Source organism: Phyllosticta capitalensis (genome assembly GCF_038381095.1).
Source record: "Phyllosticta capitalensis strain CBS 128856 chromosome Unknown BKA78scaffold_12, whole genome shotgun sequence".
NCBI lineage: Eukaryota > Fungi > Ascomycota > Dothideomycetes > Botryosphaeriales > Phyllostictaceae > Phyllosticta > Phyllosticta capitalensis.
Genome location: NW_027117450.1, coordinates 1,265,286 through 1,282,533, shown reverse-complemented (window position 1 = coordinate 1,282,533; position 17,248 = coordinate 1,265,286). Strand labels below are relative to the sequence as shown.

The 17,248-nt window shown below is 54.9% G+C and overlaps 2 protein-coding genes across 2 annotated transcripts; both read left to right on the top strand.

The window, feature by feature from the left end:
• The first annotated feature begins 452 nt into the window (after window positions 1-452).
• BKA78DRAFT_383705 (uncharacterized protein) lies at window positions 453-3,099 on the top strand. Its single transcript, XM_066893070.1, has 2 exons — window positions 453-1,596; window positions 1,646-3,099. The coding sequence occupies exons 1-2, from the start codon at window positions 745-747 to the stop codon at window positions 2,729-2,731; spliced, it is 1,938 nt and encodes a 645-aa protein (XP_066739378.1). The 5' UTR covers window positions 453-744; the 3' UTR covers window positions 2,732-3,099.
• Window positions 3,100-3,769, top strand: BKA78DRAFT_327232 (uncharacterized protein). Its single transcript, XM_066889498.1, has one exon. The coding sequence runs from the start codon at window positions 3,211-3,213 to the stop codon at window positions 3,499-3,501; it is 291 nt and encodes a 96-aa protein (XP_066739377.1). The 5' UTR covers window positions 3,100-3,210; the 3' UTR covers window positions 3,502-3,769.
• Window positions 3,770-17,248: the final 13,479 nt, after the last annotated feature.

Genomic DNA, 17,248 nt, shown 5'->3' with positions numbered 1-17,248 from the left:
AGGCAAGCGCGGGCATATGCGGTGGCTGCTCTCTCCGTCTCTCTTTTTGTTTCTTTTGGGTCTATTTATGTATGGATAACAGTAGGGACGAAGCTCCAGAAAGGGCTCGCAACATATACAACATGGCTTGGTGTTGGTGGAAACAAATGTGGAGTGCTCTGACAATGGTTCGAGAGTGCACAGACGTGGACGGAGATGTCGAGGAGGTGGACGCGTTTCGAAGGGTTGACTAGGGCGGTGCAGTGAAACGGGGCCAGTGGGAAACAGCAGTGGGAATAAGATTCGGACGTCAGCGGGTGATGGGAGGAGACTTGACGATTCTTAAGCGCGACGTGAGCCGAGAGACGAGCTGGAGCTGGAGGCACTCTGGGGCCCGGCGCCCACCCCCGGCTCCACGAATAGACCAGACCAGCGGCGACCAGGACTGCCTTCATCAATCCATCAGCCCATGTACACTATCCAACCTCACGATAACCTCCTCCTCTTCTTGTTCCCCCGCCAGCCTCACCTCTTCTCCCCCTCCCCCTCCTCTCCTCCTCCCCCGCGACATGTTCTCCACCTTGTGTTCCTGATCCTCGTGAGTCGTCGGCTGCATCTCAGGTTGCGTGGCACCGCTCGTTTCGTTTCGTTTACCTTTGGTTCTCCACCCCCCACGGGCACGCTCTCTCCTCCGCAACCGTGACATGATTCGTACTCTGTGACTGCCATTGAGCCGCCTCCTTCAACACCACAACATCAGCAACAATGGCACCTCACCATGCTTCCACGCTGCCCCAGGACCCTGACGACGACTGCGACGACTCGCACTTGCTCGACCGCGCACCCAGCCACCCCATCGCGTGCATGCAGGGCGCCTTTGACGAGTCAATCGTCGAAGCTCAACGCGCCGTCGACTACGACGACCAAGACACGCTCGACGACCCGAAAGCGAGGAGACAGCGGCTGATCGAGGACAACGATTACGGCGACTCGTACACCGCCCAATGGCGCAAGAAGAACCCCACCGCAAAATGGCACCCGCTGTGGAAACTGGTCGCGCAGATCAGCTTTGGCGTCCACCTGCTCAACCAACAACTGGCCAAGAGCGACAAGGAGGTCAGCAATATTCTCAAGAGGCATGTGCAGGAGCTGGACATCTTCTTGGAGCGCACCACCGAGGATTTCGACCTGGCCCTGGTCGACATCAAGGAGCGCATCAGTCATCTGAAGCTACCGCTGGAGCACGTCAACATCTTCGACATTATGCTCGACGACCACCAATTTCGTACAAGCATCGTTGACGGCAATGAAAAAATTGAAAAAATCGTCGAAAGAACGGCGAGAGCCATGAACGACTCGCTGATGGACGTCGAAAAGGGCATCGACGCGATTCAAGAATTGTCCAAATACCTGGCAGCAATTGGATGCGGTTGGGCGGATGGGGATGAGGAGATTATGGGTATTTATATGGCCATGTGCCAGAATTCCGAGGGCTGGCTGGAATGCTTGAGATCCTTGCAGCAAAAAGGCAACGACCTCGGCGTGGCATTGGTCCAATTGGGCAGCATCCTCAACGAGATATCAAAGAGGGCAGGCGTCGCAAGTAGAAGAAGCGTGGTACGTCACAGTCTTTGCTCACTCGACACTAGCTAACCAAACACCCCAGCTTGCGGCTCGGTCACATGATTCAGATATAAGGCCGGGCTCGAGATCAACCGCCAGCTCGCGGTCTGGAGACTCGAGGCCGCGGCTCGCGAGTCCTCCATCTTCGGCATGGGCGACTCCAAGATCGACCCCAATTCCTGGAGACAAGCCTCTGCCACGAGCTCCAGATTCCGTCAACCCAGGTCCTACCGTCCAAGCCACGTTGCGCAGGTCACAATCAAGACCACCGCAAAGGGCTCATGTCGTCCCGATTGAGCAGAGATTCGAAAATCCTCGCCTGCCACCAAAGAGCCCTGCTCGCAGCATGCGCAGCGTGGCGTCGTCTGAAAATATTCCGGTGGTCCCACATCGAGATAAAAGGCGCCAAAGGCTGCCGGAGCCACGACTGGAAACGCCCATTCCTCCGCCCTATGCCATTAATGGTTCAGCTGGTAGCTCGAGAGCCACCACGCCGAGATCACGCTCACCAGCTCGCTCACCTGCGCCCATGTCTCGCGCTCAGCTTACCGCTTCGCCATCGCCGTCATTGCAAGCTCGCCAGCAAAACAAACCCTCGACATTGCGCCCCAAATCCACCCAATCCACACAGACGAAACCGCCGCCACAACAATCCTTTGCCAACAGGTCAAGCAATCCGTTCCGTAAGCGCTTCTCACGTGAAAAGCCCAGCTCACCAAAGGTCGACTCGGCCTATTCGTCCGGATCGTCCGGATCGTCAAGATCTTCGGATGAGAACAAGCCCGACGTGCTTACTGCACCTGGCAGCATATCATCCAGGCCAGGGACAGGCTATCAAAAGAGCCAGTGCAACACGCCTAGATTTGCCCTCTTTCCATCCAGCTCGCCACGGAGTACTCCGCCGGCCCTGTCGATCCGGTCAGGAATCAGCGGCACCGTGTCGAGGACCACCACAAATACACTTGCAACCAATTCGACTTTGAGCGAAATGACTCGGCCAACAACCTCTGGTTCAAACAATACTAGTCCCAACAAGAAGAGGGGCAGTTTGAAATCGATCCGCAACATATTCCGCAGATCTAGGCACGGTGGGAATAAGCTTGGGCCCACCCTCGAAGAAGCTGAATGACCAGCAGATGGAGGCAGATGTCTGCATCGACATTTCGTATTTGTATTGCGACATATTTTGGATACCCCTTCGCTCTAACAGCATGTCTGTTGGCTGCTGTAGATGTTCTCGTAGCAGTGGTGGTCGGTCACGAATCTCGACGACTTTGCTGACGGATGGCCCTTTTCTGTAATATCTCCCAACTTGCACTTGCATCATTGCGCATCTCGGGTAGACGGCGTCTGAGCGTCCTGTCAAAAAATTGTTTCCGTCTTTTCAATTCCCCTGTCGGCGGCAATGATGCAGTCAAAATCAAAAGCTGAACCGGTTCTTGTAGCATTCTTTGTGGGTCCTGCGGCTCATCAAAAATACATCAGATTAGACGGATACCTGTTTGCTGAATTTTCTCTAGGTGATGCGCTTGACCGTGACGGTTGAGGAAGCATCCATCCTGCTGCTTCCTTCCTCGACTTGTAACCCACGGATGTGGCAGCCTTCACATGGGCTTTCTCAATCTTCCTTGTTGTCGACACCGTTCTTGCAGCTTTTGCTCGGATGAAACGGACCGAGGCCGCAGCTGCTTGAAGGGCACTTTGAGCGGCGCTTTCCTAGTTGGGATGCTGCTCTCAGTCACTCTCTTGATGTTCCCCTCCTCTGGCTCTCGACACTCCACTCCATCAACATCCACTCTTTACCTGTTCGTCGCTCGTTTCAGTCATTTTGTCGCGGCGGTTTTGGTTTTGAGTTGGATACACGCATTGGCAAGGCACCATGCCGCTCACCGAACTTGACCCTAACGTCTCCGGACGCGCGAGCCGGGCGTCGAACGTCTCGGTCAGCTCCAAAGGCGCCCGCAACAGACAGCAAGCCGGCCAATCAGACCTGCTGTCGTCGACTGGCGTCATGAGCATGCTTCGCACTTCGACTGAGCTTGGAGACATTGCAGGCATGTCATTTGGAAAGCCTTCCAGGACCTCGCAGATGCGTCCCGCCCACCGTCGACGCAGCAACAATGCTTCTTCGCGTCTATCAATCAGCTCCTCTCACACGCAGACCACGAATGGCATGTCCAGCCACCACCCGCGGCCCTCGTCGTCCTCGGCTCCTAGACGCTCCATGACCAACAGCCTCAACGCTCCTGTGTTTCTACCGGACACGCTGTCGCCGACGCAGATGAACATTCCGGGAGCTTCGCCGCTCGTCCCTCCAGCCCGTCTTTCCAAAGATGGTCGTTCTTTCTCGCTGACCACAAACTACGCCCCGGCTCACAAGCTGTCCAAACCTCGATCTTTCGCCTCTCTCAGGCACCCCGACATTGTTCAACGCCCCCGCTCTCCCTACCGCTATCCGACTCGCTTGAAGCGTCCCGGATACCGCTCCCCGTCTCCCGCAATGAGCGACGTTACGGGTTTGCAGTCGAGAAGGCCGCGCCACCATGGCCATTCGTCGCTTCCTAGACCCAGACACTCTCCGGTATCTCCCATGCTCGCCCACGAGATGCATGCAATGCCGCCTTTGCCTGTAGGATACCAGGGCACCATTGCAAATGCTATCCAGGTGTCACCTTTGCAACCGCACGAAATGGGTCACATGCCCTACCAGCAGGCTCACTTCAACCGGTCAACCCCAACCATCATGGGTGTCTCGCCTATGAACGATGCTCCAATGGTCCGCCGTCGCCCTGTTCCGGGTGGGCAGCCTGGATCGCAACCGATGCTGCTCAAGCCAATGGGCATGCGATCAGTCACTTCTCTCAGCCAACGCACAGAGTCGGATATTCCTTCGTCTGGAGCAGTGTCGCTGGCGCCTCAGACCCCGAAGCTTCAACACGAGGCCCAAGTCATGATTCAGCCAAACAGTCCGCACACGGTCAACACGACGCAGTCGCATATCGATGAGCATGGAGATAGCGAGGAGCTGATTTACTACGACTACAGCGAGCATTTTGCTGGTGAGGAACCAAAGAGTCCAAGCCCTGCTCCCGCGGAGATGGCAACAGTGGCTCCCGGTAGCTTTGTCAACCACGTCAAGACGATTCTTGAAGGACAAGGCAGAGTCGGTTCGCCGCCCATGTCGACTCCCTCGCCAAATCCAGTAACTCCCATCGAGGAACTCGGACCAGAGATTTTTGAACTTGCTGGCTCGCCTGTGCCCACGCCTCCGCGCGAGGCAGTCGAGTTGCCTGCCGAGCCGGTTCCCAAGAGAATCACCAGGGAGATGATTCTTTCAGTCATTGAGCCATCTTCGACCACGACCGGCAATGACACCACCGTCACTGTGGAAGCCAAAACGGACACGCTCATGCCCGGTCACTATCCAAGCCGTCCGCCCAGTCCTGCGCACAGCGAGTCATCCAACGACTCCATGTCGACGGCGCAGGAGCAGCCAGAAGTCGGACCTGGAGTTGCCTCGACGGATGACGGCAATGATGCCCCGCTGCGTCACAGCTCCGAGACTCGCTCGTCTGATCCGCAAGATGACAATCGTGCGTCGGCCGTCGACTTTCGTGTCAGATACTCTGTCCCGGTCACGCAAGGCTCGATTGACTCGACGGAGAGCTTCAGCGCCGATGATCTTTCGGAGCCTCAGGTCAAACTGGAAATCAGCCCCGAGACGGCTGAAGAAGATGTTGATCATACTGATGAGGTTGAAGAGGACATGTCGGGCGCGGAAGAGTCGACAACCCGTTCGCTCTTTGGACGGGCCAAGTCATTGTCAACTCCCAAGAGCCCAAAAGTCGATGTCGAAGCCAGATTTTCAGCGCCCACGCTCGGTTCTGGTATAGCCAAGGAAGAGAATGAGCAGCCAGAGTGCAAGATTCACGTCCAAGTGTCCCCGCCTGTCAACGCTTCTGCTCCCCAACCTACCCCTGCGGCCTACACTCCCCAGCCAGATGATCATGTCCTGCGCTCTGCGTACGAAACTCCAGACCCCAGTCCAGTTACGTACAGCGACGAGTGCACTCCTGGAAGCGCCACAGGGCAGACGAATAGCTCGGCCCCGGCAAAGTCTTTCAGCTCCCGCGAGAGCAACAATACAACGACGCACTTGGTATGGCCGCTGCGACGGCAGACGGTGAACAACACGGGCTTCCAAGCCGACGAGGAGTACCCGTCGCGCGGCTCTCTGGGGAACGAGACCATTTCGATTGCCAAAGACTTGCGCCTCTCCAATCCTCCGCGGTACCCTAGCCAGCTTTCGGACGTCAAGGAAGAGTCGTGCGAGGAGAGCTTTTCAGATCTCAGCAAACGCACGTCAAACCGAGCGTCGCAAAATTTCAAGTTTCCCTACTCGCGCGCCTCCGCCACCGCGACAGACGTTGGTAGCTCTGTCGATTTGGGCCGACGCACCTCGATGAGCTTCAAGTTTCCCCTGCCTGGCCGTAGTTCCGGACGTCGCACCTCGCTCGAAGAGATTTTTGTGTCGCGCACGCCGTCGGTACGTGCCTCTGCGCCAGTCTTCAAGTCGCCGAAGCGAGCAAAGAGTGGCAAGCGCAGTGCTCTCGCCGAGTCGAGACTGATTCCGTCGATGCACTTTAGCCAGATGGATTTGTTGGAGAAGCTGAGCGAAGCGTTTGGAGACCGCGCGACGCTTTCATTGGACGGCGTCCCGCCTGATTTTGATGTAGAGATTGGACTGCTGCGAGAGCGCCCCATCTCGCTGGGACCGATTCGCGAAAAATATCGCAGCTTCTTTGCCAGCTTGGACTCGACGGACCGCATGCCAGACTTTCGTCCCAAGACTCCAGTCACCGAGGAGGTCGAAAGCTCCAAGCCTAGGCCCAAGGTTGAGGTTGAAAAGGAACCAGAACCTGAGCCTGAGAAGGAGGTGGAGGTGAGTGTGGAGACGGAAACGGAGGTGCGTTCTCTACGCAGCGACACGGCCATGTCGGCCCGCGACATTTCGAGGCCATATTCGCCAGAGGAGTTGCTCGAGGAAGTGGAGCGACTGTCTGTTCCGTCAATGGCAGGTCTCACGGCTCGTCTCTCTGAACTCATCCCATCGCTCAAAAAGTATCGCAGCTCGGAAAATGTCGACGAAGATGTGGAAGAGTTGATTGACGACGATGACGAGCTCAAGGCTGACGTTGAGGATGTGCGTCATCTTGCTGAGCGTCCCGGACTGTTGAACAATATGAAGTCATCGCGGAGGTTGCGCCCTCTGCCGGGCAAGACGTCGCTCGTGTTGGTTGATGATGACATTTACGAGGAGCTCACCCTGCGTGAAAAGGAAAAGAGGGAAAAGGGCGAGACTTTTGTACTTCGCCATCATGTCCGCCGCATCGAGGAAATGAGCAGCTCGGCGTCTTCTTACAAGAGCGCTCAGGAGGAGCGCAAGAATTCGATGGCTGACGAAGACGACGCCAAAAAGACCAAACGCAAGACGCCTCTGGCAGAGCTCGAAGCGCCTCTCCCAGTTCACCTCCGTCGCAGCCACGAGATTGAGGCAACGGGCAAAAAGTCGGTGGATGACTCCAATTGGGACCTGGCAAACGTCAAGTTCCCCTCGGCCATTGACATTGACATTAGCTTCCCGATAAAGGCTCACGTCCGCGACCGTGATGGTGATCGCTCGTCTCTAGCTTCGTCGTGCTCCTCCGAGTACAGCCTTACCAACGCGACAATCAAGGACGCCGCTGCTGCTATTGGCGTACCCAGTGACAAGAATCATACGGCGACGGTGACGGCGCAATCGCACAGTACGCTCGCTGACAGTACGTCGACCCATGACACTTTTAAAAACACGCACAGTCGGCACAACAGCCGGAGGCAGTCGGCCGCTGGCAACAGCAAGCCCTGTACGAGCGTGCTGGGAACGCTGACGCGAAAAATGGGAATGGGCATCATGTCCTCGCACCGCCACTCGCACCATTCGCATCATTCGCACCACCACAACGTCTGCAACCCATCTGACCCCAATCACACACACTCGCACATCTATCTGGCTCGCCGCACTTTGTCTCCGAATCCGACCTTGACGCATCCGTCCATTTCTCTCGACGATACGCGCCCAGTTGACCCTGGCGATCGGTATCCGACTACGGGTCTCACGCCTCCGCAGGGACGCTTCAACATCAACATTGACGACGTGCGAAGCTTCTTCTCGGACGACAGCTCGCAGACCAAGGGTGCGGGTGGACTAAGGAAGCGGCTGACGGGATTGCGATTGAGGCTGGCTGGCGCGGGACCCTCGAGTCTTGGAGCTGGCGCGAAGAATGGCAACAGCAAGATGGCCGAGACGACTTCCAGCCTCATTCCACTCCCCGGTGGTTCCTCTACGGGCGGCGCGGCGGGTGCGAGCACGTCGTACCTTACGCCTCTGAGTCCACTGCCCACGCTCTCGCCATCGACACGTCGCGAATCGCCTTTGAACGTCGAATCGGAAGAACGCTCTCGCACGGGTGGTACTCTATCACTGCTCCCGATTCCCATTTCACTGCCGCTTCCTCTGCGTGGTGGTGGCAAGACTGGCGATAGCAGCAGCAGTTCTGGCGTCGGCGATGTGGGCGTCGTCATGAGCCAACCTCGCTTTGGCGCTACGTCGGCTGTCCAACCCGTTGCTGCTGGACAATCTGGAGACAACAGGGTTGCCGACGGTCCCGGCGGCCCAGGAGGTCTAGGCATGGGCATGTCGCGCGTCGAGTTCCGCACCAAACGCGTGCTCGAAAAGTTGAAGAGCTTTTGGTTCAGCCTCGGTCGCAGCCTGCTGATGGCGGCGGCGGCGGAGAAGGCGAGGGAGAAGAGGAGGGGCGGCGGTGGTGCTGCCGAGGTGGTTGTCGTCAGGGAGCACGAGAGGGAAGAAGTGTTGCTGCGTGAGGGAAACCACCAGAGACAGCTCGAGGTCGAGCGCGTCAGGGAGGTTGAAGTCGACGTCGACGTCGCCGTCCAGCCCGCCGACAAGACAAAGCGTCGCAGCAACAGCATCGCCATGGACGCTTCGCCCCCCAAGATCCAGCCCTTGCTGGCGCCACCCGTCAAACCTTCGCCTGCGACCCTCGCTCCTACAGCTTCTGACTCGAACTCGCCTACCGAGCAACCAGACGTCTTCAACGCCGTGGCGGCCCCGTCGTCGACCAACAGGGGCAGAAGCAGCACCGCCAGCCGCAACGGCCGCAGTAGCCGCCGCTCGTCGACGTATGCCAGCGCGCGTCTCGCACCCAGCGTAAGCGGCCACGGCTCGTCGCGTCGGTCGTCGCAGCGGCGCCGCCAGCGTGCCGAGAGCTGCCCTGGTTCGGCACGTAAGACTGGGCCTATGGTGGCCGCGTCGTCTTCGGTGTCGAAGAAGGTGGAGATTGTGGTAAAGAGTAGGGATGCTGCCGAGGAGAGTGAGGATGTCACCACTGCCACGACGACCGCCACGACGATGATGACGTCGTCGACGGGCGAGGATGCGTTGGCGGCGGCAGCGGCAAAACGTGGCCTCGTTCACTCGATTGCAGAGTCGTCGGTTGCGTCGTTGGATGCGAGTCAGCTTGCGACGCTCAAGTTGTTGGGGGTTGGTGTTGAGCTTGAGGGCGGTGATGAGGAGGAAAAGGAGAAGGTGAATGAGGGGGCGAGCAAGAGGAGTGCAAGTGCAAGCGCAAGTGCAGGCGTTGGCAAGGGTGGTTTGTGAGTTTGTGCGCTGGTGAATGGGGGAAAGGGGGGAAAAGGGAAGGCGACGCCGGCGTGTGTGTGCGTGTGTTGTTCGACATGGGGGTTTTCTGGCATGCTTTTTGGTGGTGGTGGTGGTGGGGGTTGGTGGCAACAAGAAGCGTTTGATGGGGAGCTGGGAGCTGGAAATCATGACTTTACGCCGAGTAGTCTTCAGAACCATTGGTCAAGAGGAGGGAAGTATGGCGGTATGTGGTGGATGGAGATGGAGTTGGGCTGGATAGCGAAGAGCATGGATGGACGGTATGGCTAGTTAGGACAGAGTATGGCTAGATAGGATTGGTATGCATATTTTGTAGCTTTTAATCGATGGGTGTATTGTATTGGAATGTGAATGGTGGTGGTGGTGATGTTTGTGGTTTACGTGTGGTGTGAGTGTGATTTGAGTGTGGGTTTGTTTTGGGTGGAATTCGTTGGTTGGACTTTTTTGAGGGGTGGGTGTCCAGGAGAAGGAAGGGGTTTGGTTATTGTTTGCTTGATTGAATCACTGGGGCACCTGACATCTAGGACCCGACACGCCTGTCGCTTGTCGCCTGACACTGAGCACGTGGGGATGGATCGTGACGGCTGTACAGAGAGAGTGCGTGACTGGGTGTATGAGGGTACTTAAAGTCGGGCATTGCCCACACACCATCAATTGTCGGTTGAGCGAGGCGAATGAACTGCCATCTGCCACATGAAAGACCGATTCAATATGATCACTTTTGTGGTCGTTGTTTGCGTGCTAAGCGCTGGCATACTGTTTTTCTTTCCTGCCCTTGGTCCGCAAAGAAAAGGGTGGAGTGGAACTACAGGTAGGGGCAAGGGGTGATGACGAGGGCAGAGGTTTTCGTGGGATGGTGAGGGATGGCTTTGTCGGACCATGTCGTGTCGCGTCGTGTTGTCGTGATGATGCAGCGGAAGAAGTACAATGATGGAGGAACAGAGAGGGGACGGTGGATTCGGCAGAATCAAAAGTCTAACCAAGAGGCTGAAGAACAGGAGCAAGAAGAGCAAAGTGTGAGGTTTCGATGAGCTTCTTGCCACGCTCAGTAGCAAAGTTTGCAGGTCCGGGCAGCAGAGACAAGTATGTAGATTGGTTGGCCGTTGTCTTGCCCCTGGCTGAGTGCGAGGAGTGTTGGTTGGAGGCGGGAGATGGAAGGGGAGGGAGGGGGGTTTATGTACTTGTGAGATGTAGGATTGGGTTGAAAGTCACGGGGGAGGCTCAAGAGCAAAGGAGGAGCAGCTACATGGTGCTGGGATGAGCTGGGTTTCTATATGATGAGGGTCGTTTTGACGTGTGATGCTGACGAGGTGCGGATTTGACATGATGGCGATGGAAAAGTCGATTGAGCCGGAGGCGGGCAAGAAATCTATGGAGATATAGCACGCGGTGGAAGACAAACGAAAAAGTGGCCAGTCTGTGTTGGGGTCCTCTCTTGCGCCCAGTGATGAACCTCTCAAAATCCAGGCAGCAGAGACAAGTATGTAGATTGGTTGGCCGTTGTCTTGCCCCTGGCTGGGTGTGAGGAGCGTTGGTTGTCGAGGGAAGATAGCAGCGGAAGGGATGGAGGGGGGTTTATATACTCGCTTGCCATGCGCCAACTTGGTTTAGTTTGAGTCACGAGTAGAGGGGCAGCGACTCGGTGCTGGGATTTCGTGGATGGCAGATGATGAGGGACGTCTTTGACGTGTGGTGCTGACGAGGCATGAGAGGGAGTTGATATAATGGCGATAGAAAGGTTGTTGAGCTAGAGGCGGGCAAGAGATGGAGGGGTAGACAGCAAGCGGTGGAAGACAAACGAAAAAAGTGTAAGTTGCCCCTAGCACCCAGCAGTAGGTACTTGGGATTAGAGCTGTAGAGGAACAGTGACAGGCTCGGCTGGCCGTTCCTCTTTGCTGCTAGGTGCGAGGAGAGTCGGCTCAACGGTTGTCGAGGAGAAGATGGCGGCAGAAGAGAGAGGTTTAAATACGCGCTCGCCATGCGCCAACTCGGTTTAGTTTGAGTGTCACGAGTTAAGGGGCAGCTGGAAGCGGTTGGGTGTCTAGTGGCTTGGCTGATTCAGGTGGCTTTAGAAGATAGCAAGGGACGTCTTTGAAGTGTGATGCTGATGAGGCGCGGATTTGATATAATGGCGATGATGGAAGAGTTGATTTAGGTCGAGGCGGGCAGGGCTGACCAATGGATGGGGAGACAACACGCAGCGGCCAGAAGCAGACGAACAAGTGTGGTCAGGAGATGAGTGATCTTCCTCTCGCTCAGCAGTAGACGGTCGGGATCGGAGCAGAAGAGGAGGCAGTGAACTGCTTCACGAAGTTTTTCTTTGCTCCTGGCTGGGTGCGAGGAGCGTTGGTTGGAGGTAGGAGGATGGTAGTGGGAGGGAGGGGGTGGTTTATATACTCGCTCGCCAGGCGCTGACTCGGTTCATTTTGAGTGTTATGGGCAAGGATGGCAGGTGCAAGGTACTGCGATTGGCTGGATTGGAGATGATGCGGGATGTCTGTGCCGTGCAGTCGTGATGGCGGAGGGAATGAGATGCGGGAGGAATGACAGGGTGCGGCCGTGGAGCGGAAGCGCGCAAGAGATGGACGAGGCAACGCGCGGCCAGAGACAAGGAACAAGTGGCCAGTCTTTGTCTTGAAATCCAGGCAGCAAAGACAAGTGAGGCATTTGTTGTTGATTTGCCCCTGACTGAGTGCGAGGAGAGCCGGTTGTTGAGGGGAAGATTGCAACGGAAGGGAGGGTTTATATACTCACTTGCCATGCGCCACCTCGGTTTAGTCTGAATATTATAAGGAAAGGGGCAGCTGGAAGCGGATGGGTGTCTAGTGACTTGGCTGATTGAGGTAGCTTGTGTAGATGGCGAGGGACGTCTTTGACGTGTGATGCTGATAAGGCACGGATTCGACATGGCGGTGGTGATAGAAGAGTTGATTGAGCCAGAGACGGACAAGAGATTGACGGGTAGACAGCACGCAGCCAAGAACGAGCAAACAAGTGTTGGGACGTGAGTGACTTTCCTGCCGCCCAGCAGTAGATCCGTAGCACTAAAGCAGCAGAGAAGGCAGTGAACTGCTTCACGAAGTTTTTCTTTGCTCCTTAGTGCGAGGAGAATTAGATGGAGGCATGGAGATGGTAGTAGGAGGGAGAGGTATATATATTCGCTCGCCATGCGCCAACTTAGTTTAGTTAGAGTATCACGAGCAAGGAGGGCAGCTGCAAGGCGCTGGAGTTAGCTAGGTGTCTACATGGCGAGGTACGTCAAAGACGTGTGATGCTGATAAGGAGCGAGAGGGATTTAATGGCGATGATAGAAGAGTTGAGTTGATTGAGCTGGAGGCGGGCAAGACTAAGAGGGCAATGGGGGGCAATACACAGCCAAGAACGAGCAAACAAGTGCCGAGGCATTTTGATTTCTGGCAGCGGAGACAAGTGGCACATTCTGTTTCTTCCTTGCCCCTGCTTGCCCCTAACTAAGTGCGAGGAGTATCGGTTGGAGGCGAGAACATTTCAGTGGGAGGGAGAGGTTTATATACTCGCTCGCCATGCGCCAACTCGGTTCAGTCTGAATGTCGCGGGTATGAAGGGTAGCTGGAAGGTACTACGATTCGCTGGATTGCAGATGATAGTGGTGCCGGATAATAGGGGTCTTCTTGGCAGCATGGCGAAGGATGTCTCTGTTGTGCGGTAATGAAGAAGAAGCGCAGAGAGTAACAGATTTAGGGGTAGTGCAGGATTGAGGTAGTGGAGTGGGGAAGGCATGGGGAGATGACACACAGGCGAAGACAGAGTCTTGAGGGTTTTGGGTTCGCTCTCACGCCCAGTGATGCCTTCCAAAAATCCTGAGGAGCAGTAGGAAGGCTGCATCACCAGTCTTCTCTCCTAGGTCTGTGGACAGTCGCTTGTTGACAGGAAGAGGCAGCAGAAGTGAATGGTTTATATATCACTGAAAACTCGACTCAAAAATCGGTTTGGAAGTCACGAGTCGAGCGAAGGAGGCAGCTGGACGATCGTGGCAGTATTTCGTTGGCTCAGGGAGATTGCAGGTGATTTGGGTGATTTGGGTGATCTAGGTGACTTGTGTAGATGGCGAGGAATGTCTTCAATGTGTGATGCTGATAAGGCGCAAGAAGGGTAGGATGTAATGACAATGGCAGAAAGGTCGATTGGGGCGAAGACAAAGACGGGCAAGAGGTGTGTCCCTGGACAACACAAAGCCAAAGAAACAAGTGATTGGTCGGAACTTCTCTTGCGCCCAGTGTCTTGCTCCAGAGATTTGGAGAAGCAGAAGTGATCGTTTTTCGAAACCTCTCCTTCGTTCTGGGTGTGAGAGGAGCGGTCTGCCGTGTCTACAGGAGGATGGCAGCGGAAGTGACTATTTTATATACCCCCTGAGAAGTCGACTCGGCCCAAATTGAAGGTCACGCATCACGAGCCAAGGGACCAGGTGGAAGAAGCCGAACACGGTTGGGTGTCTGATGATTGCCATGTGCTGCAAGATCGTGGCAGCCAGTCGTTGGCTCAGGGGGCATGCAGGTGATTCGGATTTTGATTCATGTGACAGGGGTGATTTGAGCGGAGCGGCAGAGAAAGAGGAGGTGAAAGAGGTATAAAATCCTCTCTTGAAACCCCATCTTCTTCGATTATCCATCGTTCACAGGGTGGAGGTGGCTTCACCATCAGCGCAGCGTCACTTTGGGAGGCCTTTTGACCTTTTCTGCAAACTTGGGCTTGCTTCGTCGTTGCTCGCCCTTTGGTTTTAGTCGAGTGATCTGTCCAACAACGGACGCAGTGTTTGAGTATAATGAATGGAATCATTCAAGCTGAGCGTTGCGCGACTGCACCAGCGAGTAGCGGGAAATATTCGCAGGGTTTTGAAACTTTGTTTCTTCAATTGATCGACTGCTCTTACATTGGGATGTGCATTCGAGATGTACAGGCCCTCTGTTCCCTTCTCGACTGTATCTGCCATGTCAGTCCTAACCGAAGCCTCTCCGCCCTACACCCGGAGCGTTCCTTCCTCCAATGACATCGTTCGCCACAGACTCCGCGCGTATGAGAAGCTAGACGATGAACAGTCAGCAACCAAAAAGTTTCAGACATCTGCTTTGCGAATCTTACCTTTCGACTAGCTGACGAAATCTGCATTCCCTATTTCACGCCATCCTCCATCCCATCTCCTGAATTGACGAATGCGCAACCGATCAGCCGCCTCTCACAAAGCTCAATACATTGGCTTCAACGGATGTATCAACGTAGGGAATCTTGAGACGCTCCAGCCGCGGAAGCTTGGCTTGAAGAAACATGAGTAAATCGCTAAAGGGCGCTCAAGTCGTCTGACGGAACTCGGCCGTGTAGTCGACGTTTTGGTTCCGGTGACGAAAAAGGGTAATTTCGCGCAGGTTTTTGCATTGGGCCAGAAGCGTCATTCGTTGGAGCTTGACGGCGTAAGACAAATTAAGCATCGGCAATATTGCAGTATGCTCTAAATCGAAATATCTATACATCGCGACGCTCCGACTGACACTTGGACCGAAAAAGACTGTGGTTACTTCTCAAGGAATACCAAGGAGCGTCCAACGCCTTTTGACGAGCGGGTGCATGGTGGGTGCGTAGGCAACGGCAAAGAGTCACAGATAGAAGCGCTCACTGTATTTAAGAATGAAGCCGCAGACTGTGCAGTCAACAAGCTCTTTGGCAGCAATTGAGTGGCAGTCTGAACAGGAATCAAACGATCAATCGAGCCAAGGAGTCAGCAACAAAAGCGGCAAATCAGGACTTCCTGCTATTTGACTTGGGCTTGCTTGATTCGCATTGCTTGCCCTCTGTTTTGTCTGAGTGATCTATCTGTTTCACAACAGTCGCAGCGTGTGAGCATAGTGAGGGAGTTGTTGGAGCTGACCAGTGCCCAACTGCAGCAGTGAGTAGGAAGTCTTCGCAGCATTTCAACGCGATGAAGCAGATTGTGGCAGTGTTTCAGTGATTCAGCTCTGCGCGCTAGCTGCGGTGGCAAAGGAAGAAGAAAGAAAGAAAAGAGTCTTCGATTACTGTATAATCTCACGAAAGACAAGTCTCTTTGGTGTCTTTGAGGTTCAGCACATGCGATGTAGATGCACAGCTTGAAGAGTGGGAAAACGCAGTCCTGGCAGAGGTCAAAATAGTCTTGAAGACGCCGAAGGTGGAGCTGGAATGTATTCAATCACGCGGTAAGTCAAGGCTATGTCATCCGCGTGGACCGATGCGATGGAGGCTGGCGGTCAGGAGATAAGGAGGTTCCCGAAGCACAGTTCGAGAGGATGAAAGCCTGCTGCTTCTCTTCATTTGAAGAAAGTCATGTAGGTTGTTGTTCTGGCTATGGACGGCGCGCGCCGGAAGACGCGCCTACCTACTGCTCAAGGGTGACGTCACAGGTGACTGCGCCGGAGCGTCCACTCCAACTTGATCATGATTGAAGCACAACAACCTGAGCGCTTGGATGGACCACCTGAATATATTCCACAAACGCGACTCCTTCCGCAACGACCCCTTCCCCACCCGGCCTCAAGCTGGGATAACCCGAGCCCGCTGGCGTAGTTGGGAAGGGGTCAGGCGCGGTTTAGCAAAAGAACGCGAGTTCGAGTCTAGGCCGCGACCAGTGTACCAATGACTTAATGATACTGTACCCTATAAATCCTTCGGGATTTTGATATATCCTTCGGACTACGCGCCGCGGGTGAAGTTTTGCTCTTTTGCCCTCTGCCCGGTCGGTCATTGTCTAGCTCTTGGATGCAAGGTCCTCCAAGCTTCATGTCCGAGGGTACTTGCTGGTTTGTTGAACGACTTGTTTTTGTCGCTCCTCCTTCTGCGATTCTTGCCCACCGACCTCAATGTGACTTGGACTGACAAGTTTTCAATCATCATCGCACCGGCTTCAAACTCATCTCCATTTTCACACAAAGCTGCGTCTCGCTCCATGCTGCTCATGTTTGCTCCCTTTCCTCTACAACTTTCGCTGCTCCCATGCACGCCATTCAAGAAAAGACCACCAAACGGACAAGTCAAAAAGTCTGCAATGTGTTGAAGCAGTTTTCTGTATCCATAGCAGAGGCCATTGTGCAAGCAGGCAAAGGTCTAGCAGCGTGGTTGAAGAAATCGGAAGAGAATGAGGCTTTAAATATTGCAGCAGCCGGTGAAGCCGATGGAGGTCACACGTGGACAAGTTTCGCGAGTCACCAGCCTAATCGATTGTCAAGGGAAAGGTGCAAAGAGGAGCACATTATATGTCTGAGCTTTGAAAGGACTTTATCAAACAGCCCTTGAAACTCAGTATCATTGCTTTGAACTTAAGCCATTCGTCATTTTCCCGCACTGTCGCCTCGACCTAGCTGCTTATCCAGTGGCTCCCTACCCTGCGGTTGCCTACCTTGCGTCTCTCACGAAAAAAGTGAAGAGTGGTAGAGGAGTGTTGTGCAGTAGGTTAAGAACGTCCATTCATTGCCTTGTGAAGAAACAATGCCTGCATGGCTTGATCGAGAGAGATGACTGTGTGGTTTAAATAGTGCAGCGGCTCTGATCAAGGGCTGCCAGAAGACCACGTGAGGACTTCACGCGAGCCTCGGAGCTCGCAGACGGGGCAAGCGCACGGAAGGAGTTGTCCGGGAGTCAATAGATTTGGTTCTGCCACAGACAATGTCCCAATGAAGCAGCAAAATTGCATCGAGAGAACTTTTCAACATCATCACACTCCACCAAACCCCTCCCTCGTCTTCGTATAATGTTGCCTCAACATGGCTGCTCACAAAATCACTTGTTCACTCTGCCCTTCCCTCTCTCGCGTCTACCACGCAAGATCTGGAGAGACGAGAGCCAGAGGAGCAAAGCGGTCCCGTTGCCAGTGTGTTTTGCGCAGTGGCAGGCTTGATCGTTTGC